Raw genomic sequence first — 15833 nt, forward strand, 5'->3', positions numbered from 1 at the left:
AGCAGCGTACGAAGAATTATGAAAATATTTAAATATTCTACAGTAAAAAATTCTCTTTTGCAGTAAGAAATAACCAAGAGTGAAAAGAGAGAACTAGAAGTCATTTGGGACTGTAAAACACACTGGAGAGAATGATAGAGAGTTTTTAAAGATCGTAAATCCGATTAAGACTGTTTTACGAGAGCTGAAACTCGATACTTATGGAAAGAAAGAGTATTATGAAATATTATGAAATATTGAGAGGTATGTTGAATTGCTTACAGCCTGTAAGATTAGCAGTTGAAGCCTTAAGCAATAGAGAAGTTAATATTCTCACAAGTGAAGGAATTTTTAACTTATCCGGATGTACGGAATAATGGGATGAAACATTTTCGTTCTAGCAAAAATACAAATAAACTGTGTGCCTACATTTCCAAGAATACTAAGTAATTACAGGGGTACTTCTTAAGAACTGAGCAGCAGCATACCAGATTATAGGATTACCAGGAATAGGTACCCTTTCACTCAACACCCCTAATGCAGTTTCTAGTAAGTTTGCAATATAACACTTTTACTTAGTCTCCTTTTGCATCTTCTGTTAGATATTTCACATGGCATTTGAATTTTTGTTGTGAAAACGTCTTAGCAATTGTATCGTCAGTTTCCCAGAATAAAAGGGTGATCCATCTTCCACATATTCACAGTAGACATACAATTTATTCGCAAGGTAAGCATTCATATTTGCATTTATGATAATATCAGCGGTTACTTATCTGCCCATATAATTTACTAGTTAGTTTAGTACTATGACAAAGCTTGAATATAAAATTAATAATAAATTTATTTTTTAACAGATCTATTATCATGGAATTTTCACTGACACAGAAAAGAAATCAAGTTCTACCATACCAAGGATATGAATATACCAAGTATAAGGAAAACGAGAGTGGAGTGATTACCTGGAGATGCAGAGTCTACTTTGCCACCAAATGCAGATTATTCTTGAGGACACAGGAAGAAAATATCATTGGAGAGGTCCCACAACACTGCCATGATTCTAATCCTCAAAAAGCACAGGCAAACATTTTAAAGGCTAGGATGAAGCAAGACATGAAGGTAGTTGGTGCAATGCAACTCTGAGGAATGTTATGGGAAATATTTTATATGTCAGTATATTTCACAGAGAAGTATACTGACCTCATTTTGTATGATACAGGAACTGATGACCCAGAAAGAATATTGGCAATTGGGAATGATGATCTGCTCTCAGAATTAGACAAGGATGTCATTTATGGAGACGGAATATTTGATAAAGCACCTAGCATGTTTTTTCAGCTGTATACATGGCATGCTAAGATTGGCAATTCATATCCTCCATGTATTTATTTTCTTTTGCAAACAAAGAATATGGATACATACAACAGAATGTTTACCATATTGCAACAATTGGTGCTCAATATAACACCCCAAAAGATTCTGCTGGACTTTGAAAAAGCATGTATGTCTGCTACTCAAGTTGCTTTTCCACAAGCAGAAGTAAAAGGGTGCTACTTTCACCTTTGCCAGAGTGTTATTAGGAAGATCAACAGTGTTGGCTTAAAGGAAGTGTACGAGTCTGATGTTGACATGAAGTTGAAACTGAAGTCCCTACCTGTTCTCTCCTTTGTACCACTAACAGATGTAAGAACTGTCTTTGGCCAACTAGCTGCCACATTTCCAGATGAGGATAACTACAATGAAGTTCTCACATATTTCTTCTCAACCTACATCGAAGGAATTGCAGGAAGATCACCTCTCTTTCCAATTAGAATATGGAATCATTCTGAGGCTGCTGCTGAGAGATGTCCTAAGACTACAAATTGTTGTGGTTTTCATAACACCTTAAACTCATTGTTTCATTGTAGTCACCCAAGCATTTGGAACCTATTAGATGGATTAAGATGAGATATAGCTTGCCAGTGATTATTATTAGCCAATGCCCATACAAGTCGCCCAGAAGTCAGAAAAAAGAGGTATGAGACCCTTAGTAATCAAGTGGCAATAGTTGTGCAAGAATATCAAAATCAAGAAGATAAATTGAAGTTTTTACGCTGAATGGCCAACCTGCAGTGATTACATTTTTTTTTTATATATATTTATTTTATATTTTATTTTATATAGATATTTCATTAATAAATAGATACGACAAAAATAAATGTTTTATTTTTTCCCCTGTTCTGTTTCTTCATGTTCTGTTTCTTCCGATTACCCTCATTGACTATGTTATCATGAATAGCAATATTGAACCTATAGATGGCAGGGATCACAACATGAGTGAATATCATATTGATAATAAATATCTTTTAAAAAGAACTGAAGTTGTTTTACAAGTATTATTGAAAGAAAAATGAAAGGGTTTGTACACAATAACCCAACTTTGGAAACTGAGTGAATGACTGAAGAAAACAATTATTCAGCTAGAGAAGTATGAGATTCATTTGTCTGCTAGGATAGAAAAATAAGAACTTCATGGTGGATGCAAGAAGTCACTGTGGAAAAGAAGAAAGCATATCAAAAGTCCCTAGAGAGTATATAAAGAAAAATGTAAGAAAGCAAAAACAATGTGTCAAAGTTGCTAAACAAGTCATGATAAGAATTTGATAAGAATACAGAAGATAAATATCAGCAATGTGGCAAAATGTTCTAAAGACTATTTAAAAAAAAAAAAAAAAAAAAAAAAACTTAGAAATGGAGAAAAGGAAGAGTATTATAAAAAGAATCAGATATGATAAAGCTGACATGAAAACTGAAGATAAAGATAACCAAGATGCTTTGAGTAATTGTTTCAAAAGACTTAAGTGAAAGAAGATGTAACCAGAATCCTTTCTTTCATGCTTACATGGTTATCAGAATATATTATGAAAAATTATGGAGACAACTACAGTTAGAGCAAAACTTTAGTTTAATATAAACCAAAATGAACATTCGACATTTTGACCTTCATTTGGAGTCATTAACACCCTTAAAAACAGAGCTAGAACAATTTGCTTTAATCAACAAGCTCTTAAACAAGAATTAAAGATTATTAGCAACACATTTATAAATAATGGCTATAACAAAAATGAAGTTTTATGAAGTTCTTCATAAAACTTCATCCAAAAAGAATATAGATTACAGTAAAACCATAGCTATCCCATACATTAAAGGGTTATCAGAAAAAATCAATGGAATCCTACACCATTATAATCTTAATGCCACTTTTAAACCCTCTATAAAATTAAAAAACATATTCAACTTCTCTAAGGATCCTCTCCTCCCAATAACACATCCTGGAGTTTATTGCATCTACTGCACCTGTAACTTGCCTTATATTGGTGAAACTGGACGTACAATCCCTATACATAAAAAAGAACACAAAAGACATTAAATATAACAATTTTGGTGAAGCAAGCCTCTCAGATCACGCTCTCAACACCCTACACCAAACTGATTGGAAAAGCACCTGCTCTTTTACATCATACAAAAACCTGGTATGAAAGCAAATTTAAAGAAGTCTCTAAAATTCTGATTAACCAACCTAATCTCAACAATAATGGTGGAATAAAAATTCTAAGCATTTGAATGGCACATATTCAGCCTACTTTAGGACTTTAAGCAATTTTCAGCTTGTATTGGAAACTATTCCACACCAATTGGTTGAAATTTATATGTATAATCACATAGTTTATATGTATATATATATATAAAGATGATGCTGCTCTCCAGCCCAATTTAATTTTGTAACCTAACAGATAATAATAGGACTTTAGCTTTGATGTAGTAAAAGTTTTTTTTTTCCTCACCAGAGGTCAGGCCAATAATTGTTGTAACAGTTGGTCAGTAACTTTACCAAATCATGTAGATTGTAGTGCAGCTTGTTTCTTTGTATATATGTGTGTGCTCCAGATGATGACCTTGATATGAAGGTCGAAACGTCGAGTGTTCATTTTGGTTTATATTAAACTAAAGTTTTGCTCTAACACGGTAGTTGTCTCCATAATTTTTCATAATGTAAGATGCAACAGAAGAGTGGTAGAAAATATAATGTAGAGTACATATCAATACCTGAGGCATTAAACAAGATGTAACAGAACAAGAAAAAGCCACCAAACAGCCAAAATGTGGAAAGTTAGGTGGAGTAGAAGATATTCGACCAAAAATGACCAAAAAGAAGTATGGAGGTATAAAGTGGCTGCACTGCATAATTCAGAAGGCACGGTCAGGTCAAATTCAAAATGATTAGAATAGGGCTCTTATAGTACCTATCAATAATAATAATAAAATATAATAAAACTGATTGTGAGAATGAGAAGAATGCTCCATGTTAGATTTATGTAAGCATAAATTATGTCAACTGTCAAGAAGGAACTTGGCAAAGAACAAGTTGAGTTCAGGCCAAATAGAGATTGTCAAGATCAGATTTTCACTTGAAGATCTGATCTTGACAATCTTACAGATCCTTGTTTATATACCCATGATTTCAACTTTGTTGAAATCATGGGTATATAAACAAGGATCTGTACTTGATTTTTATAAAGGCATATGACATGAGTTCCGAGAGAAAAGCTGTTTAAAACATTACAACTATATGATGTAAATGGGACTATAAAAATAATCATAATTTAAAATTCTGAATATTTTTAATTGTTATGTTAGGTAGGGCTAAAAAACGGCCTCGCCTACTCCCTATACAGGAACAAAAAGGCGTTAGCTGATTTTTTTTTATTTTAGAATGTTTATTAGTTTTAGTTTCATAACATGGTTTGTCGGCACTTGCGATGTGCCCGTTATTGAAATTGTTTTGTCAAAATGAAATGTAAAGAAGTTAAAAAAATCGATGTACTTATCGGATTTGAATAGTTGCGTTATTTTAAAAAAAATTTATTGTAGTTTAAAATATTAAGTTTTGTGTTTTGAAGAGACATCCTCGTTACGCTAACATAATCTACGTGTCAGTCATTATACTTGCTTGCCAGTTTCATGGAGTGCGCATACTCACCGAGAATTCTGATGTGTGATTGACAACTGACAAGGAGAGCGTTCGGGAAGAAATTAGAACACAGGCCGGCAGACATTTAGATTCGGAGGAAATTGAGTTTTTTTATGTGACAGTCGGAGGAAAATTAATAGTATATTCCGAAAAAGGAATCGTGGAACTATGAAGTTAAAGTGGAATAAGTATTGATGAATAAAAGAAAATATTGCCATAGATGTTTTAAAAGGAATATTCGAGGAAACACTAATTGGAAGATGAGTAGTAGATTCCGAAAAGGGAATCATAGAACTGTGAGTTTTTAAAGTGGAAGAGTTAAGACTGTCAATAAGCATTAGTGAATAAAAGAAGAAGTTGCTATTTATGGCTTCCTTTAGAATCGGTGATTAGAAAGTTTCATCTGTCTTAAGGACACCAAATCTAACTATCATTTCTATTGGAAAGGAGACAGAATTGAGTCAGGAAGCATTAATGTGTGCTACATGAGTGATGAGAAAGGATCCTATGAAAATGAAGAATAAAGTCATATATATCTTCGGAAAAGGGCCTTGACAGAGAGAGAAATGGCTATGAACATTTTGTCATTGTGCAAACAAAGTGTTTAGTCTAGTCTTAAGTGTAAGTTTATTTTTAAAAAGGCCTTGGATCCAATTAATTCTGTAGTTAGTTATAGTTATGTAAAATTTGTTTGAAGTGTATATATATATTGTTTTTGTTTTATTAAATGTGTTTATTTTGTATTTTGGTCTCGAGTCAGTGATTTTTTTGGATTCTGAAAGAAATAGTAAAAAAGAGGTCATTGCACCAATTGGAGTGAACCCTTGTGCAATATAATATATAGGTATACTCGGAAAATAAAAAAAAAATTGTTGAACAGAGATCATCTCTATAGACAGGATAATATCAAATAATAAAAAAATCCTTTTCATTAAGAATGGTGCAGTCGACAGGATTAGTATTATGATAATATCCTCTATATAAACATCTCTAAATAAAAATAAATCTCATTCTTTAACAATGGTGCAGTCGACTATCAGGATTGGTTGTGACTTAACTTTATTTTAGAATCCAGAAAGTAAATCTTGACTCAAGTAAAATGGCTACAGGAGATAGCAATTTTAGTAGTGAAGTTTCTTCAATTAAAGATGAGGAATTTTTTAAGTTTGTTAATCCAACTTTAGTAATACCTTCTTTCTCAGGAGATAGTAGTGAAAGCATAGAAACATTTGTTAAATATGCAGAAAAAATCAGAGATTTAGGAAAATGGTCAGATTTTCATTTGTTAATTATACTTCGTAATAAATTATTGCGCAAAGCCAAACATTCTTAAACACATCCCCTTTGCTGAGAGAGACTGATAGTTATGCAACATTTAAAAGTTTGCTAAATATCAGAATTTTCAAGTGTAAGAGAATTAGGGTACAATTACATGAAAATTCATCAGTGCATCCAAGGTAATAGGGAGTTCTGTTTCAGAATATTATCACAGACTTTGGAGCATTGCTCATAAATTTAATGTTTCATCTGAAGAGAAATCCTCTTTAGAATGGTTGCTGTTTAATCAATTTAGACATGGCCTTAAAGATAATTTGAAAGAAACAGCATACAAGAAAAAGGTTAAAAATCTTGAGCAGTGTTTTCAACTTGTTAGGGAAAAGGAAGAGAGACTTAGAGATATATTTCATTCTGCAAATAATAAACAGGTAAACTCTTTTCAGTATAATGAAACTCATTCTCCTAGTATTGTGGCTACAGATAAAGTGAAAGAAGGAAAGTTTCAAAAATTAAAAGGTGCTAAGAAAAAGAAACAGTTTAAAGAAATTTCTGTGAATTTCACTGATGATGTTCCAGAATCCGAGTCCAAGGTACAATTACATGATTTGGGAAAATTAGAGGAACTGAAAACATTTCTTAGTGAAGAAATAGAAAGACAACAGAGACCAATAATAAAAGGACAGGAACTTCTGTTTAAGATGATATCTGATTTAACAATATCCAAGAATCATACAGATAATCAATCTTTCTTTTATAAATCTAATGGTATTGATAGGAATAAAATATCTCAAAGGAGATATGTTCCAAAATGCTTTAGATGCAATAAACTAAAGACTGTTATGTTAGGGAAAAATCTTGTTTCCAACATAAGAAATCAGAGAATAAAGAAAAATCTGGGAATAATTATTATTCAAATATCATACTGGCAAGGACAGAAATGTCAAACTACTCATTAGACATGGGTAAAGCTAAAGACAGCTCAAACCCTGAAAGAGAATTTGATGTAGCATTAGCTCCTTATGCTAATGGAGATAATCCTTTGACAGTTCTACAAGGATTTATTGAAAATGTGCCTTGTGAAATCTTACTTGACACTGGTGCACATATTTCACTCATTTCTTATAGTTTGTTCAACAAAATGAAATCTCTAATTCCAAATGACATTTTAGTTTTAAGTTATCCAATTAAATTAAAGGGCATATTTGAATCAGAAATTTCTGCTGATAAGCAAATCAATGTTTTTATTTCAATTCCTTGTTTTCCATTGAAAGTTTGTCATCCATTAATAGTTCTTCCAGAATCATCAAATCCTACAAGTAATATTTGGAATTGATTTTCTGAAACGTCATGCTTTTGTGCATGCAATTTTGTTGATAATACAGTGTCCTTGTGTGGATTAGAATACTGTTTGGACAGGAAATCAGATAACACTGGAAAATTAGAGCAGTCTCCTGAAGTTTTTAAACATAGTGATGATGATAATGATCAAGTGCTTAATACTGAGACTCTAAAGAAAGATGAGAGGGAAAACATTCAGGAATTAAAAGAGAATTTGGTGCAGAATTCAATGAAATCAGCAAATACTAGTGAAGAAAGGAATAGAATTCTGAAATTCTTTAAATCTGCCTTTGAATTTTTCTCTGGTATTTTCACAGAGGATATTGTTTCAATGTCTTGCACTAAAGCAGTAGAACACTCAGTGCAGATTTGTACTCAATCTCCTATTTATATTAGGCAATATCAGACTCCACTGAAATATATGGAGCATTGCCAGAAACTACTGCAGGAATATGAAAGGGCAGGAATAACTGAGAAGTCAAATTCTCAGTGGAACAGTCCATTCATCTTAATTGAAAAACCAAATGGAAGCCTGAGGTTTGTCTTAGACTTGAGAGCAATCAATAAGGTTACAAAGTCTATTGATTTCCCTTTGTGTAAAATTGAGGAATTATTGATCTGTTTGGAAGGAGTACAATATTTTACAAAACTGGATTTAAATTCTGGATACTTTCAAATTCCTTTGAAGAAAGAAGACAGAAAATACTTCGCATTTACTACTAGATGGCAGAAATATCAACTATGTCGATTACCACAAGGTGCAAGAAATTCTGCTATGTCATTCCAGTCTTTAATGAATTCTGTCTTATCAGATCTGTTGGGAAATGGAGTCATCTGTTTTCAGGATGATCTACTAATCTACTCAAGGGATATAGATAGCCATTGTAAAATCCTATGGAATGTTTTAAAGAGACTAGATGAAAGTGCTCTAAATGCCAATTTTTCTTAAAAGAAGTTGAGTATTTAGGTCATAAATTCAGTAGCAAAGAAATTATGCCAACTCAGTCAAATGTAGAAGGCATATTATCAGCTAAACCTCTTAAAACAGTTAGGCAAGTTCATAGATTTATTGGCATGTTAAATTTCTATAGGAAATTTATTCCTAATTGTTCACAGCTATTGAGACCATAGTGTGCTTGACAAGGAAGGATGTTAAATTCAATTGGGATGAAGCTCAACAAGAAGCATTTGACAAACTAAAACTGACATTAACTAAAGCTCCAGTTCTCATTTATCCTAAGTTTGGTGAAGTATTTTATCTTTCTGCTGATGCTTCAAATGATTGCATTGCTGCTATATTAGAACAGAAAGAAGGAGAAGATTTTAGGCCAGTAGCTTTTATTAGTAGGAAATTATCAGGTCCAGAATTGAATTATTCAACCATAGAGAAGGAAGTGCTAGCAATAATTTTTCCATTGAGAAAATTTAGATACTTATTGTTAGGACAACCTATTAAAATAAGATCTGATCACCAGCCTCTGTCATTCCTAAGTACTATGAAGGATAAAAATCAACGTATAATTAGGTGGGCACAGGAACTACAGGAATATAACATTGATGTGGCTTACATTCCAGGAAAAAGAAATATAGTAGCAGATTACTTATCTAGATCTCTAGGATCTGATGATGATGAATCGTCTAGGAATAACCATTTTAATCAAGATGAAGAGAAATCTAAAATTCATGTTATTCACAAGATGAATAAAGAATCTAGTTCTCAGAAAACTAGGCAGTATATAAATCGTTTTAGAAAGTATAAGTCATTTGCACCAGGAGATTTAGTATTATTAGATGATAAATCTAGTATAAATAAAAAGGGTTGGGAAATTAGGTAGGAAAGCTTTAGGTCCATATAGAATTTTAGAGAAATTTTCTCCTGTGAATTTTAGGATTCAAGATGTCAAAAATCCTAGTAAAATTATAAATGTACACTCTGATAGGTTAAAAAAAGTATTTTTTTAGGGAGTAGAAATTTAGTTATATTAAGAGACAATACGAATAGAATATTGAAAGATGAGAGTTGTTTTCCTGATACTATTTGTGCATCTCATTCACAATCAAATAATAGGAACGGGAATAGTTTTAAACGTCATATTTCAAATACACAGCAAGAGAGAAAATTAAGAAATTTGGGTAAAACAAAACCTAATGCAGGAAATTTTAGAAATCCCCAGGTACATAATTCAGATAATGTACAATGTAAGAGTGATGATAATCAAACTGACTCTACCATTGATGAATTTATAGCAGAATATCATATGTTAGTTAAGTTAGAGTTAAATAAAACAGAGGAATGTGAAAATCCTTCTAAATTTAATTAATAAGGATAAAGAATCTCAGAAACCTGTAGAATTTGATTCTGATAGTGATGATTCTGTAGATTTAATGCATAATTCAAATAATTTACGTGAAATATTTGAAAGGTATAGAAATGAGATTTGTAAGTATAGTAAATTAGAAGATGTAAATTCTGAATCATCTCTAGCATCAAATGATTCTGAAATTAGTGATTCACAGATTGTAAATAATGATGAGCAAGAATCATGTTATTATTTAAGATATAGGAATAAGCATTAAAGATTTGTTAAATATAGGTTAAATATTTAAAATTTAAAAAAAAAAAAAAAAATTTTTTTCGCAGAAAGATGAAACTGATGTAAAAATAATCATAATTTAAAATTATGATTACTTTTACATATTGTTTATGTTAGTTTTAGTTTCATAACATGCATTGTCGGCACCTGCGATGTGCCCGTTATTGAAATTGTTTTGTCAAAATGAAATGTAAAGAACTTAAAAAAATTGATGTACTTACTGGATTTGAATAGTTGTGTTACTTTAAAAAATTTTATTATAATTTAAAAAATTAAGTTTTGTGTTTTGAAGAGGCATCCTCGTTACGCTAACGTAATCTACATGCCAGCCATTATACCTAACTTCTTGCTTGCCAATTTCATGGAGTGCGAATGCTCGCCGAGAAGTTTGATGTATGATTGACAGCTGACAAGGAGAGCATTTGGTATCGAAGTAACGGTAGTAAACAAGAGAGCGTTCGGGAAGAAATTAGAACACAGGCTGGCAGACATTTAGATTCAGAGGAAATTGAGTTTTTTTTAATGTGACAGTTGGAGGAAAATTAATACATTCCGAAAAAGGAATCATGGAATAAGTATTGATAAATAAAAGAAAATATTGCTATAGATGTTTTAAAAGGAATATTCGGAGGAAACGCTAATTGGAAGATGAATAGTAGATTCCGAAAAGGGAATCATAGAACTATGAGTTTTTAAAGTGGAAGAGTTAAGACTGTCAATAAGCATTAGTGAATAAAAGAAGTTGCTATTTACGGTTATAATAGTATTTATACATGAACCATACACATAACAAAAGCAATGTGCTCTTGTTTTATAGCTTTTAACTTGTAAATGTGACATAATAAAGAAAAAGAATCATTTTGATATTTCATGATGTGCACAAATGCTGGTTTTGAAGCTACTTCCACATTCAAGTCACAACAGTGCCAGTAATTAAAAATTTTAATATTAGATTAATTCATAAAATATTTCAAAAGCATTTGTTTAAACCTAGATGATGAACTGTTTTATATATAGATTTAGAATTGCTACCTAAATCAGTTACAAACAGTAAACTATGTTCATTCACTTAACTTTCCAATTTCATGTTCAACTTATGCACTGTCTGATCTAAATTATTTCTAACTTGAAACACCAATGATTATCCTTTTGAAACAAAAGTCACAATTGCCTATTTCTTAGTTATGCAATTTGGCAGGAATCATGTTTGACTCCATCCATAAAAACCCTACCAGGACACTGCTTAAAAGTGATTAACATTTCTCTCATAAACTGATAGCTATAGCTCAGCCGGAGCTGGTATATTTTGTCAGAGCAGGAAACAGTGAATGCCGCACATTTTTATAATGAGAGCTATCTAAAATAGTCTAACTTTTACACCAGCTTTTATCCCAACTTAGGAACACCAAAAACAAATGCACATCTTAATTACAACTATATAATATTTTTCATCTTTTGCTTGAAATATTTTATTTCAAGTAATTTAAAAATAATTTCTTAAAAACATGTGGAACCGTGCACTCCATCTTTTAGATATAGCTAAAATTTATGAACCTACAAGCTTAAAGTGCAAAACATAAATACTTTCCCCCCTCCCCTCCCTTAACATTTTTATTAAAAATCTGACTATGGCACATAACTTAAATTACACATGACTTACTACTATTTAGTTTTAGATTACATTCATAGCAATTTAAACCATGATAATGTTAGACTGGGTTGAAGGCATCAGATGGCAATTCTCTGCTATGGAAACAGAGAAATGAAAACCAAATTCATGAGTGCTTCTTCAGGAATCTTCTGTGGTATCTCACAGTAAGCACATAACACTGGGACTCATTTGAGGAGGTAGTAAAAAATTAGGTATATTCTACATCTGACCAGACAGCATCAACTTCACTTTCTTCCAATTCAGCCTATATAAAAACAAGTTATTTTATTATTTCTTTTTTATGTAGGTGGTTTTCAATATAATACATAGCAAATGAATTAAAGGAATATATTGTTTTTGGAATTAAACTTGTGTTTACTATCTTCGACTTTAAATTTTTCAGGAAATGACAACGTATACTAAAGTATTAATTAAACTTTAATCAATACCTTCCTATATTTCGGAAATGTTACATTGCCATCTTCTGGGAACATAAAACTAAGATATGCGCACACAGTCACTAACAATGAGCAAATCCTCATCAGCTCATTTGCCGGTTGTTAGTGCCTGCGTGCACATGTCATAGTTTTATGTTCCCAGAAAATGGTAATATAACATTATGAAATATAGGAAGGTATTGATTAAAGTTTTTTAATTAATATTTTAGTATGCATTGTAAGTTTCTGAAAAATTTAGTCATGTGTAACCAACGTATAAGTTTATCTACAAGGGTTACTGTTTTCATTAACCACACAACTGGCCAGACTGGGCTTTAATGTCAATCAAAATATGGGTGCAAAGCATATCATTGAAATAAGCTGAATCTAAAACATGTAAAAAACGACGATATATTTTATCCGTTATGGGTGGTTAACACAGATGACTGTATGAACTTGTATTAGAACAAAGTAAACTGAAAAATTACAGTGATCTTGATGCATAGTGTTGAGTCTCACTCTAACAGCAGAACTTTCCCAGACTACATGAATAGTTTGCTAGAGTAAATTTGCTTTAAGATAGCAGTATGCCTATGGAATTTTGTGGTAGTTAAGCGTTTGAAAACTGAGTTAATTGCATGTGTTTATTATATTTGTGAGGAAGATACCATTACTATAAAAACTTTCCTTTCACCTGAATGTTGATTTTGTCATGTTAGACTTAATTTGAAAATGGAAAACATGCATCTGATGTTTCTATAAGAAACAAGGTCATTTCTTATATAACTAAATATGTGCTGCATTTCTGATGACATGTTTCAACAAGATGTACATAAATCACGCAAAACAAATGATAAAAATTATTAGCAACATGAAAATATTTCATTTTTAAAAAAAATGAAACAAATTAGAACAGCTTTCTTTTGTATGTGAAATGCATGTTTAAATATAATTTTGCTTGGTTTAGGAATTAAATTTATACAAAACTTAAAAAAGAATGAAATGGACAAAATATCAAGAGAACTGAAGGTGTGTGCAGGGATACAAAAATAACTCCATGATGAACTTAAAAAATTAAAAGCGGCTTTTCTTCCAAGAAAAAAAAAAGAAACTGTTTCCTTAGAAGATACAGTGAAATGCAAATTGTTAAGAGCAGCCAAATGGAATATAGGAGTGCTGGAGGGTAGACTACTTCAAAGGCATAGAAATAGTATTAAAAATAATCTTAGTAGCAATGTTACACAAGGAATCTTGCACTACAATCTTATGATAATGCTTAAATTTTTATAAGAAGATTCTGGATATTGAAGAAGGGAGGGGAATAACTACTGAAACTTCTTCTTCTTCTTCTTCGCGTTATTCCCGCTTCCTATGCAGGGTCCGCGTGTTACTTAGATGCGACTACTTGTTAGTACTACTCCCAGCCGACCCGTCGCCTGGTCTGCCGCTGGGGATATATTTTTGACTGTAGAGGTGTATGTTCACGGGGCCGGTTTGCCTGTTTGCGGGATGAAAAACGCCAGATAAACTGGCGGAAAAAACCCTACTGACCGCGCCCAAGACCGGCTAACTTGGCTATGCCTGAGGAAGATCCTCAAATTCCTCACGTCTACAACGGGAATCGAACTTGGGACACTCCTTCCCCAGTCATATGGTTGCGAAGCGCAAAGCCACTAGGCTAACCGCGCGGTGGAATAACTACTGAAACAATAACAGTAAAAAGAATGCAGGTGGAATACAATCTAGATCAATTTTCGATAGTGGAGGTATAACATTTCAGGTTATTTTATAACTGCAGAGAGAGAGTGGAATAGTTGGTATCTTACTGATACTTTTATCATGTGTTTCTGAAGTCTAAATTTTTGACTTCAGAAACGCATGATAAACCAATTGAAAACATTAAAGTTATAGAACACAAACAGAATGTAGAATGATAAGGTTCTATCCTGGACTACTGAAATAAAGTGAAATATGACTTAGTATCTCTGACCAGCAGTCTGTACATTTGAATTTCTAGTTGTGGAAGTAGTAAATATTTTTTCATTTCCTGCGGTTAGACTACAGTTTCTAGATTATTTCTTTGCCAACCTGTCATTATGGGACTCAAAAAATGAATTTATATAGTTCAAACATTTCTCTTGCTGTTGGGAAAAAAAAAAGTTTTTCTTTTATTACTTGAGAATTGTATAACATTCAGTAGCAGATTGGATGCCAAGTAACCCTGAGTGAAAAGGATACCATTGCAGTGATGTGTTTGTGCCAGGAAAAGTTAGGGAGAAACAAGTTGGTGTGTGATGGCTCAGGCTGAGCATTATCAAAAGATAAAAGGAGAACAACTAAGGTTAAAAAAAAAAACCTTAGCAAGTTGGAAGCAGTGAAAGTAACAACTAGCTTGTAAATCTTGAGTGATACAATCAGCAGAAAAACCATGTAGAAGGACTGTTTGAGAAGGTCATTTGTATAATATGTATAATATATCGCCGGCAAAGGTTGGTTGATTGGTAGAGCCTCTGCTACTAATGACTCAGTTAAGTAGGTTTGAGCACGGTTAGTAGTTGGAAGGGGACAATCGTTCGATGCTGTTGGCACACTCTCCCTCGATGAGTCTTTGGACTCCCTGGAGGTGTCAAATAATAATAATAATATCATTGAGGATGGTGATATGAAAGACAGTAGGAAAATCTGAAGAGAACATACTGAACTATTATATAATGAACAGCCTGAAGAAAACTGGATCAGTTATCAACTGCCATAGAAATAAAAGTGCGAGAGCAAACAGGTTTCTCCCTACTATTTCATAGTGCATGCCCAGTGATGAGGTGAGATGCCAAAGAAGTTGACTATTGATGACTTCCATTACTTTAGACAGTACCAAGGTGAAAGGAATAAGCCATCAGTTTGACCACAGAATTTTTTTTTTTTTAATGGACTGAATATGGGTTTGCTTCTGTACTGTGAGTGGATGCATGTTGAGCAGAAAAGTGTAGAGATGATAAAGGACAAGTGGTAGTTTAGAAGCACATCCCCTGTCATAACTGGTGAGATACTGGATAGATATTTTACAGATTGTGGAATAAAGGCCCTCATTTCCAACATGGATGATTTCTGTAACGAGGTTGTGAAAGGCTGAAGTAAAGAAATTCAGAAATGAAGCTTATATAAGATTATGACCTGATTTACCAAAATAACAGTCACCTCAATGTGCACCTGGAAGGGAGAACTGGTGGGGAAAAAAAAATCTCAAGTACTGGGCACATTTGGTGTTTTGGTTTCCATTAAATCATTGCTTTCAGCTTCTTTTCTAGTTTAGTCAATGGGGGGGAGACAGCTGGAAATTTGACAAGATGACTTTCACTGTTCAGGTAGTTGAATTGCAAGAAATCACATTTTAACTACCATGATTTGACTCATGGTTAACTACGGGTGTTACGACATGTGGTGAGGACGCTATCTCTTCCATATATTGTTGCAAGTATTCATGGCTGTAAATCCGTGTGGTCATGGGGCTGGAAAACCCGTGTTTCTAGGTGAAAAATCCCCTACCATAT

The 15833-nt window shown here is 32.7% G+C and overlaps 1 protein-coding gene across 2 annotated transcripts in view; it reads right to left on the reverse strand.

Moving 5' to 3' along the window:
- Positions 1–11061: 11061 nt before the first annotated feature.
- APC7 (anaphase-promoting complex subunit 7) overlaps positions 11062–15833 on the reverse strand; it is a 238375-nt gene continuing 233603 nt past the window's right edge. For both annotated transcript variants that reach the window (XM_090406349.1, XM_090406348.1), the window contains one exon: positions 11062–12113. In XM_090406349.1, coding sequence (XP_090262475.1) covers positions 12057–12113 — 57 coding nt within the window. In that variant the 3' untranslated portion in view covers positions 11062–12056. The remainder of the gene's footprint in view (positions 12114–15833) is intronic.

The sequence above is a fragment of the Typopeltis vanoorti genome, chromosome 16 (genome assembly GCF_054136105.1).
Source record: "Typopeltis vanoorti isolate ZY-2024b chromosome 16, IOZ_Tvanoo_1.0, whole genome shotgun sequence".
NCBI classification, from domain to species: Eukaryota; Metazoa; Arthropoda; class Arachnida; order Uropygi; family Thelyphonidae; genus Typopeltis; species Typopeltis vanoorti.